Consider the following 16,928-nt stretch of genomic DNA (forward strand, 5'->3'; position numbering starts at 1 on the left):
GGTCACACCTCTGAGCCTTTGCCTTTGCTATTCCCACCTCCTAACTTGCCCAGTTCCCAGTTACCCAAAGAAAAACCTCCCTTCATTCTCCAGGCTCTGCTCAAATCTTCCTCCTCTGGGGCTCTTCAGGCGCTGGATGCTCCCTGCCTTGTGCTCCAGCTGCCCAGAACCACTTGAGTGATTGCCCGAGTTCATGTGTGCTCCCTGTGGGGCCGGGAGGTCCTGAGACAGGACCTGATGCAGAAAGGAGAAAGGCGTTTGTAGTTGAGCACCTGCTGTGGCCATCTGCCTCATGTTTGGTGAGCTATGGCCTGCATGCCAATGCATGCAATAGGTATGTTTTAAAGGTGTAGGCATGAGAGGAAGATCTCAGACTTACATAGGCCTAGTTTCAGACCCTGCCCCGCACTTCCTATGCAACCTTGGGTAAACCCCTCTGAACCTTAGTTTCCCTGCCTGTAAAATGGGCATGATGCTAGCCATGGGTTTTGGGGAAGCATTATCAACAAGAAAAAGCTTATAAATACTTATCATGTTGAGTGGTCCATAATAAGCCTCTATGTGCCATAGTAGGTGTTATTTATAGGTGGGGAAACTGAGGCTCAGAGCAGGGAAGTGCCATCTCTAGGGCCCCACACAAGTCAGTGGCCAATAGAAGAGACCGGGTCTTGGGGTCCTGGCCTCCACCTCCAGCCTATGTTCTTTTCCCCTCCCTCTCTTAGCCTCCTGGGCCTATTCTGTAACCCAGATCAGGGGAGGCTTTGTTTGGGGATTGTTTTTCCTGAGAAGTTTCCTCTGTGGTGCCACAGGATGACTCAGAGCCCTGAGTCACCAGGAGGCAGAGGGCCAGGGAGGAGGAGGGAAACAAGAGAAAGGACAAGAAAGGGGGCCCCCAATTCCAGCCCTGGCTTTCCCACTGCTGATCCACCAGGTCTGACAAGTCCCCTCTCCTGCCTGGCCTCCATTTCCCCAAGTGTGAAAGGAGATGCTGGGCTTTGATGAAGGCTCCCAGTCCAGGCTGAGCCTCCGAATCCCAGGTGCCTGGGCCCCACCCTGACCTATAGATTCAGAGGCTGGGTGTGGGGCCTGGGAATCCACGTTTTCTGGAGCTCCCTGGGTGATTGTGCTGCACACCTGGGCTGCAGAGGTGTTTGGGAACCTCACCGTGCAAGGCTTTTCCTGGCTGGGCCTCAGAGCGGTTGCTAAGCCTCTGCTTGACCATCCCTCCTAGCTCACGGAGAGTCACTTTTCTTGCTGCATGCTTGGGCAGAATGGTGATGGGAAGTGCATGGGCTTTAAAATAAACAAACAAACAAACAGCTTTTTGGAAGTCTAATGTACATAAGTTGTCAAAGTAAATTTACATGTCATTTACATACACATAATTCAACTGTTTTCATTAATTTAATGGTTTTTAGTAAATTTACAGAGTTATACCACCATCACCACAATCCAGTTTGAGAATATTTTCATCACCCCGAATCCTCCCTAAATGATGCCTCTGCCTGCTTGCTGGCAGTCTCCACACCCACCCCCCTGTTCCACCACTGATCTACTTTCTGTCCCTTCGAATGCCCAGATCTGCGTGCCCCTCCCAGCCTCACTCCTGGCTGTGTGACCTCATGCAGATTATTGCCCCTCTCTGGGCCTCGGATTTCTCCTCCGTAGGAATTTCCGAGGAATTTCACTAATGTGGTAGAAGGTCTGATGTCTAGTGGGAGCCAGGGATGTGGGAGCCTGGCAGGAAGTATGCAGGAGGTAGTACAGATACCTGGGTGTGCTTGTAACAATGTTAGCAAACATTGTATTGACTCTGTGCCATGCACTGGGCGTTTTAAATGCATGATCTCTTTTAAAGCCCAAAACAATTCTTATGAGGTAAATGTTAATATCATTTCTATTTCATAGCCAAAGATACTGAGGCACCGAGAGCGGAGGTCGCATAGGTAACAGTCGGAAGGTCTGGGAATCTGTCCTCCTTCATCCCTACGCTAGTGACTGGAATCACAGCATGGAGTGAGGGACCCTGTTCGTGGGCCTAGCACAAAGTTTGTGGCACATGCTTTCAAGGGACAGGACCTGGTTTTTCAAAAGATGGCACGTACAACAGAGTGCATCAAACACAGATGTACATGGAGCATGATGTATGGTCTAAGTGACGTGGGACCCAGTACCGGCACCACGCATCAGGGTGCACATGCAGGACAAGGCATGAGAAACATGGGCCTGGTATGGGGCATAGAGAACATGGTATATGTGACGCTGGGACATGGTAGCCAGGGTATAGGGCTTGAGATGCAGCAACGAGACAGGTCACAGAAGGACCCTTTCCATGTCAGTGCCTGGGGCTTCAGCACGAAGCAGCAGGAGCCAATTTTCTCCTCTCACAAAGGCCTGTCTGTTTTTTGCCTCCTCCTCCCTGTCTCTTCCGATGCCAAAGAGTGGGAGTGTCCTGGATGAGTGGGGCCCAGGGTACCCCCCTACCACCCTACAAGCTCAGACAGGGGTCAAGGCTTGGGGCCAAGACCACGGCTCAGAAAGAGCCTGCCAGGCCCCCAGATCCCTTCCCTGGGAGGTGGCTGTGAGCACCAATGTTGGCTGGGCCAGAGCCGGGTAATTTTCCTCTAAGCCTTCCTCTCTCCTCCTCCCCTCCCTGGCTGCTGCTGCTGGCTGCAAGCACGTCTGCATTCCGGGGCTTAGGGGAGAGAGCACACACAGCTGCTGGGGTTGAGAAGCAGATAGCCACCAGCTGCTGTGGGAGGGGTGGAGGGACCGTGGGTGCCTGGAGGAAGCAGTGGCTCCAGGCTAGCATTTCCTGAGCCCTCTGGCACCTGCTGCACATGGCCTTATCTCGTCTGGTCTGCACGCAAGCCCCAATAGCCTGATGGGGAGACTGAGGCTCAGGAAGGCAAGAGCTTGTCCAAGGTCACACAGAGGCAGAGGCAGAGCTGAGGATAGACCCCAGCTCTTCTGGAGGCAGGAAAGTGACATATTGAGGCAAGGTTAGGTGGCGCAGAGAGTGTGGTTGGGAGTGTCAGTGGGTAACGAGGCTGAAAGAGCATGGTGGGTCTTAAATGCCTGACTTTCAAGCTGCACTGGGGGCTGTGGAAGGGTCTTGAGTAAACCACGATGCAATCTCTGTGGATCATGGGAGCATCGAAGGCAGTGGGGAAGCCAGTGCAGTGGTTGCAGAGGAAAGATGGAGACCCTGAACTAGGAGAGCCCTGGGATGTGGGGGCGGAAGTGTGAGAAGCAGGGAGCCTGTGGGATTGAGCACTTCCGCTCTGGCCTCAGCCCTTCTGTAAAATGTCCCGGTGGGATGACTCTGGTTAGGCCACAGTGTCACAGAGGGTTCCCAAAGCCCCTAGAGGGCCAGACACCTGCAGGAGGATGCTGGTCACGGGGCAGGTGCCTGGGTGGAGGTGAAGCTGGGAACAGCCCCGGGGAGAGAAGACGGCCCCTGTTTTGGAGCTCGAGCGAGGGCCAGGCCCTGGGTTCTGTGTGCTGGGTCCTGTTTCATTCTTCCAGCTGGTTGTGATTATCTTCTGAGCCGGGAGAGGAACAAAAGCATTCCACTATTCTACCTCTATTTATGTTTAAGAGGGAAAGTACTTTTTAAAAAAACTATTAAAATCAAAAGGATTAGTAACGATAAAAAATATCTTTGAATCTCTGGGAATTCTATTATGGATAAAAGTTTGAGATACATTGCAAAGAATCTCTAATCATGCCATAGGCTTTGGAGTTTTTCCATAACTGACTTTTACTAGTATCAAGTTTTGGCAAGCCTGTGAGATCACCTGGCCACTCTGTACCCAAGGACACAGGCTCAGAGAGGTTGATTCTCTTTCTCAGGGTCACCGGGTAGTGAATGATAGGACTGGGATCAGATGGTGACTCCAGAGCCCTTGTTCTTTGAGGTGGGGGCAGACCAGAGAAGAGGGCAGGGTGTCATAAGGAGAGACTGGTGGAGGGGTTGGAAGGCAGGGCGAGCTCTTTAGGTCCTGGCTGCAGGCCCTCTCCTGAGATGCCTCCCCATCCCTGACACCAGCAGCAATTCTGGGCCTCTGGGCTTTGGCTTGGACCCGCAGCCCTCTCCTGTTCTGCATGCAAGGACACAGAGGTAGAGGTCAAGGGTAGATATGGGGGCCAGTGAGCTGTATGTGTGTAGGGCCTGGATATATGCTGGGAGTCGTCTTTGGATGTTATGGTTATTGAGCACCTGCTGCATGCCAAGCACAGTACCAGGGGCTCTTTCAATCCTCCCAGACACCCTACAGGGTAGGGATCATCACCCCATTTTCCAGAGGAGGAAATTAAAGCATTGCAGAAAGGCCACTTGCCCAGTCCCCTTGCAGTAGGGATTTAGGCTATGTTCAAACTCACACTGGACATAGCCTTGTGCTCCCTTTGATGGCATGTTGTACATCCTTCACCCTGTTGGTCATTCTTGGTATCCTGAACTCATGGGGGCTTGGCCCCTGCTCCTGGACTCTGTCATTTTTCCTCTGTCCCACACCCACCCCCTTTGTGTTTCTCAAGAGTTCTGCTTGCAGGGTGCAGACTGATACCCAGGTGGATGGGCTCAAGCTTCTTGCCAGAGCCCAGCACAGGGGTCTTGGCCACAGTTGGCTGTGCGAGGCTCAGGGACAGAGAAGGGCTTCATTTGGAGCCTGCAGCAGGAGGGACATGTCACTATCTTCTGATGTCCTCTTGTCATAGTTCCCAGCATGATGATTGTTGGCCTGGGGAGCCTCTAACATGCCTGGTGGATCCTGGTGAAGGATTAACTTGATCCCCAGACAGGCAGGAGGGATCTTGGCCAAATGCACAAACATTATTTGCCTTTCCTGTTTCTTTCAGAATTTTAGAGCCCAAGGGCCCAAAGGGTCCTTAGAGATTAGCTGGTTCACTCGTCACCTGAGTCCTCTTGGCTGGGTCACCACTGGGCAGCTCATTACCTCTCCAGAGAGGGGGAAAGAAAGTGGCATTTTTGAACATTTATTTTATGCAAGCCATAGTCCTAGGATCTTCCACATTTATGGTCTGATTCAGTCTCCTCCACTTGACTTTGAGAAAGGTATTTTGACCCCAGTTTTATACTCAGAGAGATATTTACCCAACCCCCAGCAAACAATACCAAAACTTTCTTTATAGTTGCATACTGTATGCCAAACACTTTGCTAAGCCCCACATGTATTTTACCTTACTGAATTCTCACAGCACCCCTGAGAAGATGGTATTATAATCCCCATTTTACAGACGAGGAGACTGAGGCCCAGAGAGCAGAAGCGACTCACTCAAAGCCACACAGCTAGGAAGTGCTAGGTCAGGGATTTACATACAGATTTTCCTGGCAGGAGCTTCTTTCCACAATCATGCCTGTTGTTTTTCTCCTTCTTGGAAAGCCTTTCCTCTGTGGAGCAGAGAGCTGCTTCCCATGGCTTCTGCTCATTCTGGCTCTGGTTTGGGCATCATAGGCACTGCCTCTCTCCCCATATGTTTGCAGATGGAGACTGTGTCCCCATCTTCCACTCGTCCCACAGCTACAATGCCTGTAGCTGGGCCTCTTTGTCCTGCTGCTGATTTGTGTTTGTGCCCTGTGTCCCCTATTGGTGGGCTGCGAGGTGTTGGAGGGGTAAGACACAGCTTTTGCCACTGTTTACAGCCCCAGCTGCTGGCCTGCCAAGCATCTGAGGGCCAGCTCCTCCCCCAGGGAAGGGGAGACAGACTACAAAGCAGACCCTGGCAGGAAGGGTGCTGGGCTTGCAGCCATGGCCAAATCTGGCTGCTTCCAGGGCATGGGGTCAGGAAGTGGTGGGGCCAGGCCCCCTCTCATGTCCTGTCCTGGCTCTCAGCACTAGGTGGGGTTACCTCCGGAAACTGGGAAAGTGCCAGTGGCTTCAGTCCCTGGGATAGTTGGCCTCTTGGATATGGCGTCAGCCAAGCTCTACTGGCCATCTCCCCAACAGCTGTCCACACCCAGGGTAGACAGGGCCAAGGCAGAGGTCCAGCTGGCTCTTCCAGGGAGCCCTGTCCTGTCACGGGCTCAGACCTCAGCTCTGATCTGGGAGGCGAGGTGTGGGTTCTAGGGGTGCCCTGCCAGATACTCGCTATGTGACTCCAAGAAATGACACTCTTGTTCTTGGTGTCATTGTCTACAGAGAGGATGGACTAATGAACGTTGTAGCTAACGAGTCCTCTTCTGGGTAACTCCCACCAACAGTCCAGAGCTCCCAACCATCCTTTCACTGGGCCTCACCATCCCTATTTACAGATGGCTGACCTGAGGCTGAGAGGGAGGGTAACTTGCTCCGGGTCATGCAGCTCCGACCTCAACTCAAGGATCTCACTGTGGAATCTATAACCTTTCTCCTGCCCTGTCACATTCCTCTCGTGTGCTGTGTATGTGCTGAGCAAAGGCCTCTGTGCAAAGAAACCAGGCAGTTCAAGAAGAAGGATGCTGACTTTTGCGGAGCTCCTCCTGTGTGTCAGGCCTTTGGGGCTCGTCCCTTCTCTGTGAGCTAGGTATCAGTCCCCCATTTTACAGATAAGGAGACTGAGGCCCTGATTCCAGGAGTGGAGTTTCGCAGGTTCTGAAACATGTGTGCTTTCAAATCCATGGGCTCCCCACACCGTACCGAGGCCCTGTCCAGTTTCGCTGGATTTCATAACTGGCTTCTCTGTTTACTGACTATTGTCCCAATTAGCAAAATCCAGGGCTAGAGGGGCGGGTGTTCCCAGGAGGACCCAGAGAACAGCAGTGAGCCAGAAAGCAAACAAGCTCCGAGAGAGAGGGCTTCCCATGAGTGGCCGACTGCCTGAGAAATCAAGAACAGCAGTGTTTGGGGTGAAGAGAAGAGAACAGGGTGGTGTCTTCCAGACCCAGTCAAGGGCCTTTTGTACATAGTGGCCAGGGACGGAGGGTGAGGCTGCCTTCTCCAGTCTCTGGTAGCTGCCCTGGGACACCCAGAGAGACATGAAGACAAGCCTAAGTTTGGTGAGGGAGAGGGCGCAGGGCCAGAGCTGGTTGAGGGGGTCCAACTGCAGGGGAGCGACACAGGCCCCTTCCTGTGGCAGACCCTGAAAAGCTGCCTAGCGGGTGCCGGGCAGTGGGCAGGAGCCAGGAGCAGCCAGGATCAAGGGTCAAGGGGATGTCTGAGCTCCAGAGGAGGACAGGGACTAGGACATGTGCTCACATGGCAGGTGGTGACAGAGCCAGCCTGCCCCTCGAGTCAAAGAAACCATGCCTGACCTGAGCGCCCATGAGTGGCCCAAAGTACAGGTGCCTCGGTCTCTCTTCTGCTCAGCGGCCACAGCCTCGGGGTCTTCCTAGGACATGCCTTTGTCCTGGGTACTCAACAGGTATATGGAGGCCCAGAGGGCCTTCCTGTGACCTCCTGACCCAGCCTGGGAGGTGTCGGGGGTTGGCTGCCTCAGAGACTCCTGGCTGCCAGGCTTGGCCTGGGCTTGACTGGTTTAGGGACTGTAGCCGAAACGTCACTGTTTCTCTCTGCTCAGGCCAGACGGTGTCAGGAGGTCCTGCCTGATCCCCTCCGACAGTGCTTGGGGACTAGAGCTGGCCAGGCTTGGGTTTGAATCTCAGCAATGCCTCTTTCCAGCTGAGTGGCTCTGAGCCAGTGACTGAAGCTCCCTGAGTCTGTTTCCCCATCTGTAACATGTGAACTTTAATGCCTGTTTCCCCTGGTAACTCTGAGGAGACTTGGTCTTGGGCCCCCCCTGCCCCAGCTTCCCTCCCTTTCTTCTCCCAGAGACGTCTGGACCCGGAGATGAGGGGGCATTGGTGATGGTAGTGTCTCCTTCTGCAGGTCAGGGGCCCTGGACTGTCTGAATCAGAGGGTCCTGTACAGGTGACCCACTCCAGTGCCCCCATTTTACAGATGGGAGCCCTGAGGCTCACAGATATGTAGGTTCTGGCTGTAGTTTCACAGCCAGTTTCTGGGAATGCTGGCACTGGGAATGGATCTTAGAGTCAAAGCCCGCTGCCGCACTACATAGGGCATATGGAGACTTGAGGCCCTGGCGGGGACAGGGACTTGTCCAAAGTCACCCTAGAAGTCAGTGGCAGAGGCAGGCCTAGCACTTGAGCCTCTTCCTTTTTACGTAGGAGTCTTTCTTTTGCACCCAAATCCCCCTGCTGTCTTGAACTCATACATCCTCTTCCAGGCAAGGAGCAGTGCAAGGCCATATTGCCCCATCATAGTGCACACATGTCACTGCCCCTTGACAAGCATTTCCAGGCTGTGGGCTCCCTGGGGGGAAGGGGCCGGGCTGTCTTCACTAGGTCTCTAGGGCTGAGAGCTTTGTGACAGGCAAAGCTGCAGGGCCTTTGTAATCAGTAACCTGGGGGCCAGGGACCCTGGGCTGGTGGTCAGTGACCCTTGGGGCCAAGGCCAAGCCACAGCAGCCCTCTGTGAATCACCAACCGGCCAGGTCGGGGCCACACTGCTCCAGAAGGGACTGCTCAGCTGGGCTAGCCGCCAGCTCACTTTCACTCTGGGGGCTGGGATGATGAGGAAATGTCTTCTTCCTACTTTGTTTGTATTTTCCGAACTGTCTAATGAGCAGGCATCACTTGAAGTATATTTTTAATGGTATTATTTCTTTTTACAAAGAAAAAAAACCCCAATGACAATGGATGGATACATACTTGTAAATAGTTTCAAACCCTACCGCTCATTTTATTTCCAGGCAAGGTGTAAGTTATATACCATAACAATTCGCCCATTGTAAGCGTTCAGTAACTGATTTTTGGTAGATTTTTCGGGTGTGTCATCATCACCGTTTTCCAGTGTGAGAATGTTTTCATCACCCTTGGGTGTTCTTGCGGGCCGATGACAGTGATCTGGGTGCCCACCCCAGCCTCAGGCAGCCACAGCAGTATTTGCGGGCGAAACTCTCCCCCTTTGTTCCTTTCAAGCAAACTGCCTGGACAGTTTGGATTTCACCCTCCTTGACTTTTTAAGGATGTGTGCAAAAACGGAACCCCTATAAAAAAAGAGGAGAGGAGCCATACTATAGTCCTTGTACAATTTGCTTTTGCACTTAGAGGTTTCTCTTTGCTTCCTGTGTCCCTACTATGTGCTAGGCACAATCAGCTCTAGCTCATTCTTTCTTCACAGCTGCAAAGTAGTCCATTGTATGGTGGCTCCGTAATTTATTGAACCGGGACATTTGGGTCCTTTCCAGTTTTCTTCAAACTGCTTCAGTGAACATCTTTGCACATATATTTTGGTGTTTCTCTGTAAGTAATACTGGAGGAAGTGGAACTTTTGTTGCATTGTGTCTTTCTCGAATTCGGAGAGCTAAATTGCTGTCCAGAGAGGTGAAACCAGTTTATGCTTACAGCAAAAGCATATGGGAACTGTGGGGTTTTTATAATCCTCCAAATCCGCAGGGAGAGGGCAGAGCTCCGAATGCAGGCTCTACAGGCCCATGCCTAGGCACGCAGCCCCAAGACCTCGGGCAGCTCCCTGGGACTCCCCACAGACACCAGGATAAAGTTCAGACTCCAGCAGGGCACAAGGGCCCCTGTGACTCCTGCCACCCTCTCATCTCTTCTTGCTCCCTGTGTTTTAGGCTGGACCCCCTCCTTATTCACTGGATGTGGCCTGTGTTTGCTTGCCCTTTGCCCATGCTGTCCCCTCTCCTAGAATGTCTTTTATTCTCAATTGTCCTCCTCCTCCTTATCCTTTGAGGCCTAGGTCACAAGTCCGTCCCATCACGAAGCCTTCTTGTAATCTCTACAGTCTGAATTGCCTTCTCTCTGTGTGTTCCCTTAGCTCTTTATCTGACCCACAGACCCCCTTAAGTGGGAGGAAGTTGTGGGTGGTGCAGGGAGAACTTCAGCCGGATTCGATAGAGGCTGGGCTCCAGGAGAGGCTGGGATAGGTGACCATAGCTTGGGGGGAATCAGGACAGGAACTCCCATTTATCTAGTTGCAGGCCAGGCCATTCTCATACATACAGACTGATTTAATCCTTAGCAACTACTCTACCCATTTAGTAAATGAGGAGACTGAGGCATAAAGTACTTTACACACAGTAGAGGCAGGGGTCAGACCAGATCTCCACCTCCCCTGTTCTCTTCCTCTCATTGCACTAGGCTGTTGGGAGAGAGGATGGGAAGAGAACTTGGAAACAGAGAAGTGGGTCCAGCAGAGTGGTGGGGAGGAGGTGAAAGGGGTTGGTGGAGATGGGAAGCAGGCCTCCTGGACTCGAATTAGTATTTGTTCAAACACGATGACTGGGTGCCTCTAGTGGGACAGTGGAGAGGTGGGAAGGGAGCCTTGGAGTGGGGAAGAGACTTAAATCCTCGTCTTCCCCAGGGGGAGCCAATAGATAAGATCTGGAACTGAAAAAAGACCCCCTCCCCTGGAAAAAAAACCAAACAAACCATACACAAACCCGCAGAACCACCACCACGGACTACAAGAACCAACAAGGGCTTGGTATTTAAGATATGAGGGTAAGCCCAGAAGCATCAGCTAAAGGAGGTAGATAGAATAGGTTGATCCTGGGGAGAACTGAGTGGGGTTGAAAGGGAACAACTTTGTACAAATAGGTGACTTCCAGTTGTGATAAAAATAAACTTTTTAGGGGCGCCTGGGTGGCTCAGTCGTTAAGCGTTTGCCTTCGGCTCAGGGCGTGATCCCAGAGTCCTGGGATTGAGCCCCGCATCAGGCTCCTCTGCTGGGAGCCTGCTTCTTCCTCTCCTACTCCCCCTGCTTGTGTTCCCTCTCTTGCTGGCTGTCACTCTAAAAATAAATAAATAAACAAACAAATAAATAAATAAATAAATAAATAACTTTTTAAAAATAAAAACTGTTGGGGCACCTGGGTGGCTCAGTCGGTTGAGTGTCTGACTTCAACTCAAGTCTCGATCTTGGAGTCCTGCCTGCGTTAGGCTCCAGGCTCAGTTTGTCCCCCTGCCCCTCCCCCTGCTCATGCGCATCCCCTCTCTCTTTCTCAAATAAATAAATAAATAAATAAATAAATAAATAAATAAAGTCTTAAAAAATAGAAACAAACTTTAAAAAGAGGGAAAGAAGGGCGGTCTCAAGTAAAGTAGAATCTGCACTCTCAGGAGTTGAGAGGTCTGCCTGTCCCTCTGGAGTCTTGCTCGCTCACTGGAGCAGTGAAGGCAAGCCCCCAGTATTCCTGTCCCTAGCTGGGGGCAGCTGCTCGCTGCCTAGGGGGCCTTCCACCCAGACTACCTGAGTTCACATCTTGGCTGCACCATTTCCCAGGTGTGTGCAAGTTGCTTGACCGTTCTGCAGTCAGTTTTTCCCTTTGTAAAATGGGGCTGTCCATAGTACCTACTCTGTAAAAGATGTTAGGAACTGCCAGGCTTGATGTGATGTGTGGAAAGCCTTCAAAAACTGTGTTTTATGTTTTTGCTGGAGTTGTTAGCGCAGAGAGGGGAGGGGCCTCGCTTGGGGCACCGAGGAGGCTGAGCTGGGCTTTCTGCCTTTCCTACCTGCACGCATCCCTTTAGTGTGCATTGCGTTGACGCCTACTCCGTGTCAGGCCCTTTGCTCGGTCTCGGGTCTCGTCCTGGAGCAGGGGTGAAGGGACAGCCACGCCCAGTCGGGTCGGTCCGGCTTGGATCCCCGACGTCTCCAACCTCCAGGCCAGATCCCCGCCCCTCCCCGGCCCGCGCCCTCCCTGAGGGGCGGTCCCCGGCTTGAGTGGGAAGGGCCGGTGGCTATATAGGGTCGGTGACCCGGAGATCGGGGCTGCGGACTGGGGTCTTCTGCCGCCGTCGCTGCCATGGCTCCGCACCACTCTGCGCCCGCGCTGCTCTGCGCGCTGGTCCTGGCGCTGTGCGCGCTGTCGCCGCCGGCTCTCGCGGCCACCGCCTCGCGGGGGGCGGCCCAGGCACGGGTGGCCCAGGGGCGGGTGCCCCAGGTGCGGGTGAGTGCCCGGGGGGCCCGGGGGCTCCCGGAGTAACTCTCTATTGTAAGTTCTTGCAGATACAGCGCTAGGAAAAGGGGAGTAATTCAGGTCTAGAATGGAAAAACTGTTTTGTTGCTTTGTAAGTATCTCTTGCTGCTTCCGGGGCTCCCGTGGATTGGGGGTGGGAGCCTCAGGGCGCCTGGCTGTTTCCCTCCCTAGAGGCTAACCTCACCTTGGCCGGATTTCTTGTTCCCTAGCCTCTGCCTTTTGATGTCTTACACATCTCCACCTCCTGATTTCTCCTTTTCCCTCTGCCTGATTTCTTTCCCCTCTTCTGATTCTTTTTTTTTTTTTTTATGGTCTTGAACAACATTTAATCTCTGATGTTTCAGAAGACACTTTAGGATCTTGAAGGGCCTGAGGGTTGAGCCTTTGACGGTGACTGCTGATCCTGAGGGTGCCGCGTGAGGGAGGCGGCATGCAGTGTGGAATGAGAAGCCAGGGCCCCTGCTCTGCTACTGGACGGATGGCAGAGTGACCACGGATGAGTCGCCTCCCTCCCCCAACAGTGTGGGACACGAGAGTCTCTCTCTAAGATTCCTCCCGGCTCTGACATTCTGTGAATAACTAGCAGAGAATGTACTGAGTTGCCTTCCCATAGAAACGGGCAAAACTACATGCAGTGGCCAGTAGTGGAGATAAGGGCCTCAACTAGGTCTTTGGTATTTATAAAGCCTCAGGGCTCAGTCTCCCATCTCAGCGTTGGCCCAGCGCTGGGCTCAGTCATGGGCGGGCTGAGGTGGGGAGCAGGAGATTAGGAATAGCAGAGTCAGGGACCACTGCACGGTTTACAATTATAAATTCGTCAGGCCCATGGATGAGGGTCCTCCCCCATGGAAGCGTGCTGGGTGGTCACTAATTGTGCCTTCTCAGGCCAACCAGAGCTCTCCGGCTCCAGTCAACGAGAGTCTTAGTTACAGGGATGTGTCCTGTCCTCCGACCCCTCTTCTGATTCTTTTTCTTTCATTTCAGATTCTTCTGTCTTGTCTGATTTCTCTTTTCCCTCTCCAGTATTTCCCCCTCTTTCTTGTATGATCTCACCTCTGTCTGCTTATCCTCATTACTGTTATTTATTCTCCCTTCCCTGATATGTCTGCCCTGTCTGGTTTCTCCTCCTCTCTCCTGTTTTCCTTTTGTGTTCCTCCACCCCTCTGCCTGACTTCTCCCCATCTGGTTTCCCTTAGATCGTCCTCCGGCCTGAGGTGACCTGTGCCTGCTGATTTCTGCCCTCCGGCTCCAGGCTAACCATCCTGCTCTGCTCCATCTCCAGCCCCTGTGCATGTCTGATGGCCTTTCCCCCACCCTTGACCACCTCATCTCCAACAGGCTCCTACAGACCCTGGCTGCGTCCTCTCCACCTTTTCCGAGAAATGGAATTGGGGGTGGGATGTTGGGGGGGGGGCAGGAGGGAGGAGGCAGACAGCGCAGGAGGCCACTTGGGCTCAGTCATCTAGGCCCTTCTTGGGAGTGTGATGGGGACACGGATGGAACATGGGAAATCTTCCAAAGAGCAAAAGCAAACAGGCTGTGTGAACTTAGGCCAGTCTCCTCCCCTATTTGGGCCTCAATTTCCCTATCTGCAGAATGGGGTTGGATAATGAGCTCTCCGAGGACCCTTCTAGTTCTAAGAGCTGCTGAGGATGCTGGGAGGGAACATGCTGAACCCCTGGGGACCCCCACTTTTACCTTTGCCATCTAAGGGGGTCTCCCTATGGCTCCAGAGCTTCTGCTCTTGGAGCTCGCGAGCAATTCCTGCTATGCCACTTCCTAGCTGAGGGTCCTTGGCAGAATCACTTCACCTCTCTGTGCCTCAGCTGCCCCATCCAATTGGCACTAAGAAGGGGAGGGAGAAGGAAGGTAGAACCTTCTGTCCCTTCATCGCCGTTGAGCTGAGTAGGTGAGACAGACTCTGGTCAAGGACAGGGTTTGGAGCCTAAACTCTGCCCTGTTTGCTCACTCACAGAGACAGGGGTAGACTCGCCTCAGGGGCAGGGAGAGTCAGAGGCTCAAGTGAGATGCTCTTGGGGCTGGAAACCACCCTCCCTCATGCCCTGGGGTCTCTCCTCACCGAGGCTCCTGCCCCCACTCAGGCTCTGCCCGTCTCTTCCAGCCCAGCAGCATGGTGGTGGAACACCCCGAGTTCCTCAAGGCGGGAAAGGAGCCCGGCCTGCAGATCTGGCGCGTGGAGAAGTTTGACCTGGTGCCCGTGCCCCCCAACCTCTATGGAGACTTCTTCACAGGCGATGCCTATGTCATCCTGAAGACAGTGCAGTTGAGGAATGGGAACCTGCAGTATGACCTCCACTACTGGCTCGGTGAGGCCGCCCCCTGCCCTGTAAAGCACGGCCCCTGGAAGCATGGTCCCCAGGAAGCGCTCAGGGAACTAAGTGACTGTTGAGCGTCAGATATGTGCCAGCCCCTGGGCTGATGGTGTCCTGAGACTGTAGAGCCAGCCTGTCCCAGTTCAGACCCCGGCTCCGCCCTCTGGTAGGCCACTCAGTGCCTCTGTAAAGGGGACATCGTGATGACGCCACATGACCCCACAGGAGCGTTTGAGGGTGAGACAGGTTACCATCTCAGAGCTGGGCTGACATGGTGCCCCTGAGCCCCCTCCATACTTCCTGGCTCAGTTCCAGTCACACCCCAGCTTGCCCTTCAGAGTCAGGAGCCCAGAGTCCCTGCTGTGCTGTGAGACTTCCTAAATTCTGCCCCCTCTCTGCACCTCCCTTTCCGAATCTGTGAATTGAGCCACTGCTCCTAGGCCTGACTTCATGTCTAGAGGTCTGAGAGTGAGTGCGGGGCAACGAGTGAGAGGTGATTGTGGGGGGACGGGTCAGGGCTGAGAGGACTCTTAGAGACCATGAAGTCTAGCCCCCACTGCCCCATTATACAGATGGATCAACTGAGGCCCACAGAAGGCAGGGCTTGCCCAGCTTCTATAGCCAGACCAGGGCAGCCCTGGGGGCTCTGGGCTCCTCTTCCATGGGAGGCTGGGACCACTTTCGGGAAGCCAGGCTCACGCTGCTCTGACGCTCCCTAGGCAATGAGTGCAGCCAGGACGAGAGCGGGGCAGCGGCCATCTTCACCGTGCAGCTGGATGACTACCTGAACGGACGGGCCGTGCAGCACCGTGAGGTCCAGGGCTTCGAGTCGGCCACCTTCCTGGGCTACTTCAAGTCTGGCCTCAAGTACAAGGTGGGTCCCAGGCGTCAGGGACAGATGCACCAATGGCAGGGCTCGCTCAGGCCCACCCATCTCTCAGCCTTGTGGGGTGATGGGCAGATGGGTCACAGCTCGGCTTTTGGAGCTGGCTAGCCCTGGGTTTGAATCCTGGCCCTTCCTAGCTGTGTGACCTTGGATAAATCACACTGCCTCTCTGAGCTTCTGATTTCTTATCTTAAAAAGGGGAGAAGAAAATTTATGGCTTCACAGGATTGTCTTGCTAGCCCCAGCAGCGAGGGGTGGGAACCCAGCCTATCACTTCCCCAGCAGTCCTGTTCCTGCACCCGTTAGTGCTTAGGGCCTGCCAACAGAAGGCCCTATGTTAAGTATTTGAAAGGGCACCCTTGACCACATTCCTCATTAGGTTCCTTAGAATCCCCCTTGAATGTGAACTCTGAGGAATCTGAGCCAACACCTCTGAGCCCTTCCCCTGCAACCCTCAGCCAGGTGGGGCTGAGCAAAGCCAAGCGAGGAGCCCTGAGAGGCTCTGCCCTAATATGCTGTGTGACAAGCCAGTCACTTGGCCTCTCTGAGAGCCTCCCTTTGCTCTCTGGTTACATGAGAGCCTGCTGTACCTGCCCTTCAGGACTGGAGAGAGGATTTGATGAAGGGTAGCTGGGAAATGCCTTGCCCAGGGCTTGGCACTCTGGAAGGGCTCAGAGAAAGCTGTAGGTTTACAAAGCTTCGGTTCTCTTTGGTCAGGATAGGGAGGGGATCACAAACTTTGATAGCCAGATGGGCCTTAATGTCAGAGTCCAAAAATCTTATTTGATGTTAGGGAGGGAAACTGAGGCACAGAGAGGTTAAGCAATTGGCACAAGGTCACAAAGCAAGTGAGTCCCAGAGCTGGGACTAGAACCAAGATCTCCTGACTCCCGGCATTCTTTCCACTACACCAACCTGCCTCTCATGAGCAGGGTTCTCGTATAGGGGTGAAGAAGCCCCAACTGTGTTGTTGATGTGCTGTGTGACCTTAGAGAAGTCATTGTCCCTCTCTGGGCCTAAGGGTCCTCTGTGCCAACAGGGTGGTATTTGGGGGTCTGAACAGGGATCTGCTCAGGTGACACAAAGGGGATTGGATCATGGGAAAGCACTCTGAGACTGAGATAGCAAAGGGTAGGGTGTGTTCTGGGAACGGGGACTGAGGCCTGGGCTGGGTGGAGCTGGGCTGGATGCCCTGGAGCCTACCTAGTGCCTCCTGTCTGCCACTTTATCCATGCCCACAGCTTCTCCTGCTGAGCTGTCCAGCTTCATCTTCTTTCTTTTTGAAGCCTCGGTGTACTAAGGAGGAGAGGTGAGAAGGTTGGGACCCAGGCCTCAGAGCTAGAGAAGGACCAGGCCTTTTTGCAGTTCTTAGAGCAGGAAGTGGAAAGAGCACGTGGCGAGGAGTCAGGGAGATTGAGGTTCAGGACCCAAGGCTACCCCCGCTAACTGCTGTGAGGCCTTGGGCCAGTCGGGTGCCTCTGGCTGTGTGCTCTCACATATTTATTGAGCCCCCGGAACAACAGTGCCTGTTGATTGTTGCTGCTGTGTAGACACAGCAACTTCATTTCTGGACAAGGTTAGCAGCTGACACAGCTGGTAAATGATGGAGCTGGGATTCAGTGTGAAGGCCCTCACAGAGCTGGCTCACAGTGGATGTTTCAAGCCTCCCTGGTCTCTGATCTTAGTGCAGATGGGGCCTAGGAATCTGCATGGGCAGCAAGCCTGCTTTAGCCTCTGGTGCT

General features: G+C 53.6%; 1 protein-coding gene across 6 annotated transcripts in view; it reads left to right on the forward strand.

Annotated features, from left to right (window-relative positions):
* GSN (gelsolin) overlaps positions 1 to 16,928 on the forward strand; it is a 52,085-nt gene that overhangs the window by 15,305 nt on the left and 19,852 nt on the right. For 3 of the 6 annotated variants that reach the window (XM_026513888.4, XM_057313733.1, XM_044389565.3), the window contains 2 exons: positions 14,090 to 14,294; positions 15,020 to 15,174. In XM_026513888.4, coding sequence (XP_026369673.2) covers positions 14,099 to 14,294; positions 15,020 to 15,174 — 351 coding nt within the window. In that variant the 5' untranslated portion in view covers positions 14,090 to 14,098. Of the gene's footprint in view, positions 1 to 11,589; positions 11,938 to 11,987; positions 12,059 to 14,089; positions 14,295 to 15,019; positions 15,175 to 16,928 lie in introns of those variants that run through there. The other 3 variants (XM_057313731.1, XM_057313732.1, XM_026513886.4) reach the window with 3 other exon arrangements.

This window comes from Ursus arctos, unplaced genomic scaffold (assembly GCF_023065955.2).
Source record: "Ursus arctos isolate Adak ecotype North America unplaced genomic scaffold, UrsArc2.0 scaffold_18, whole genome shotgun sequence".
Taxonomy (NCBI): Eukaryota; Metazoa; Chordata; class Mammalia; order Carnivora; family Ursidae; genus Ursus; species Ursus arctos.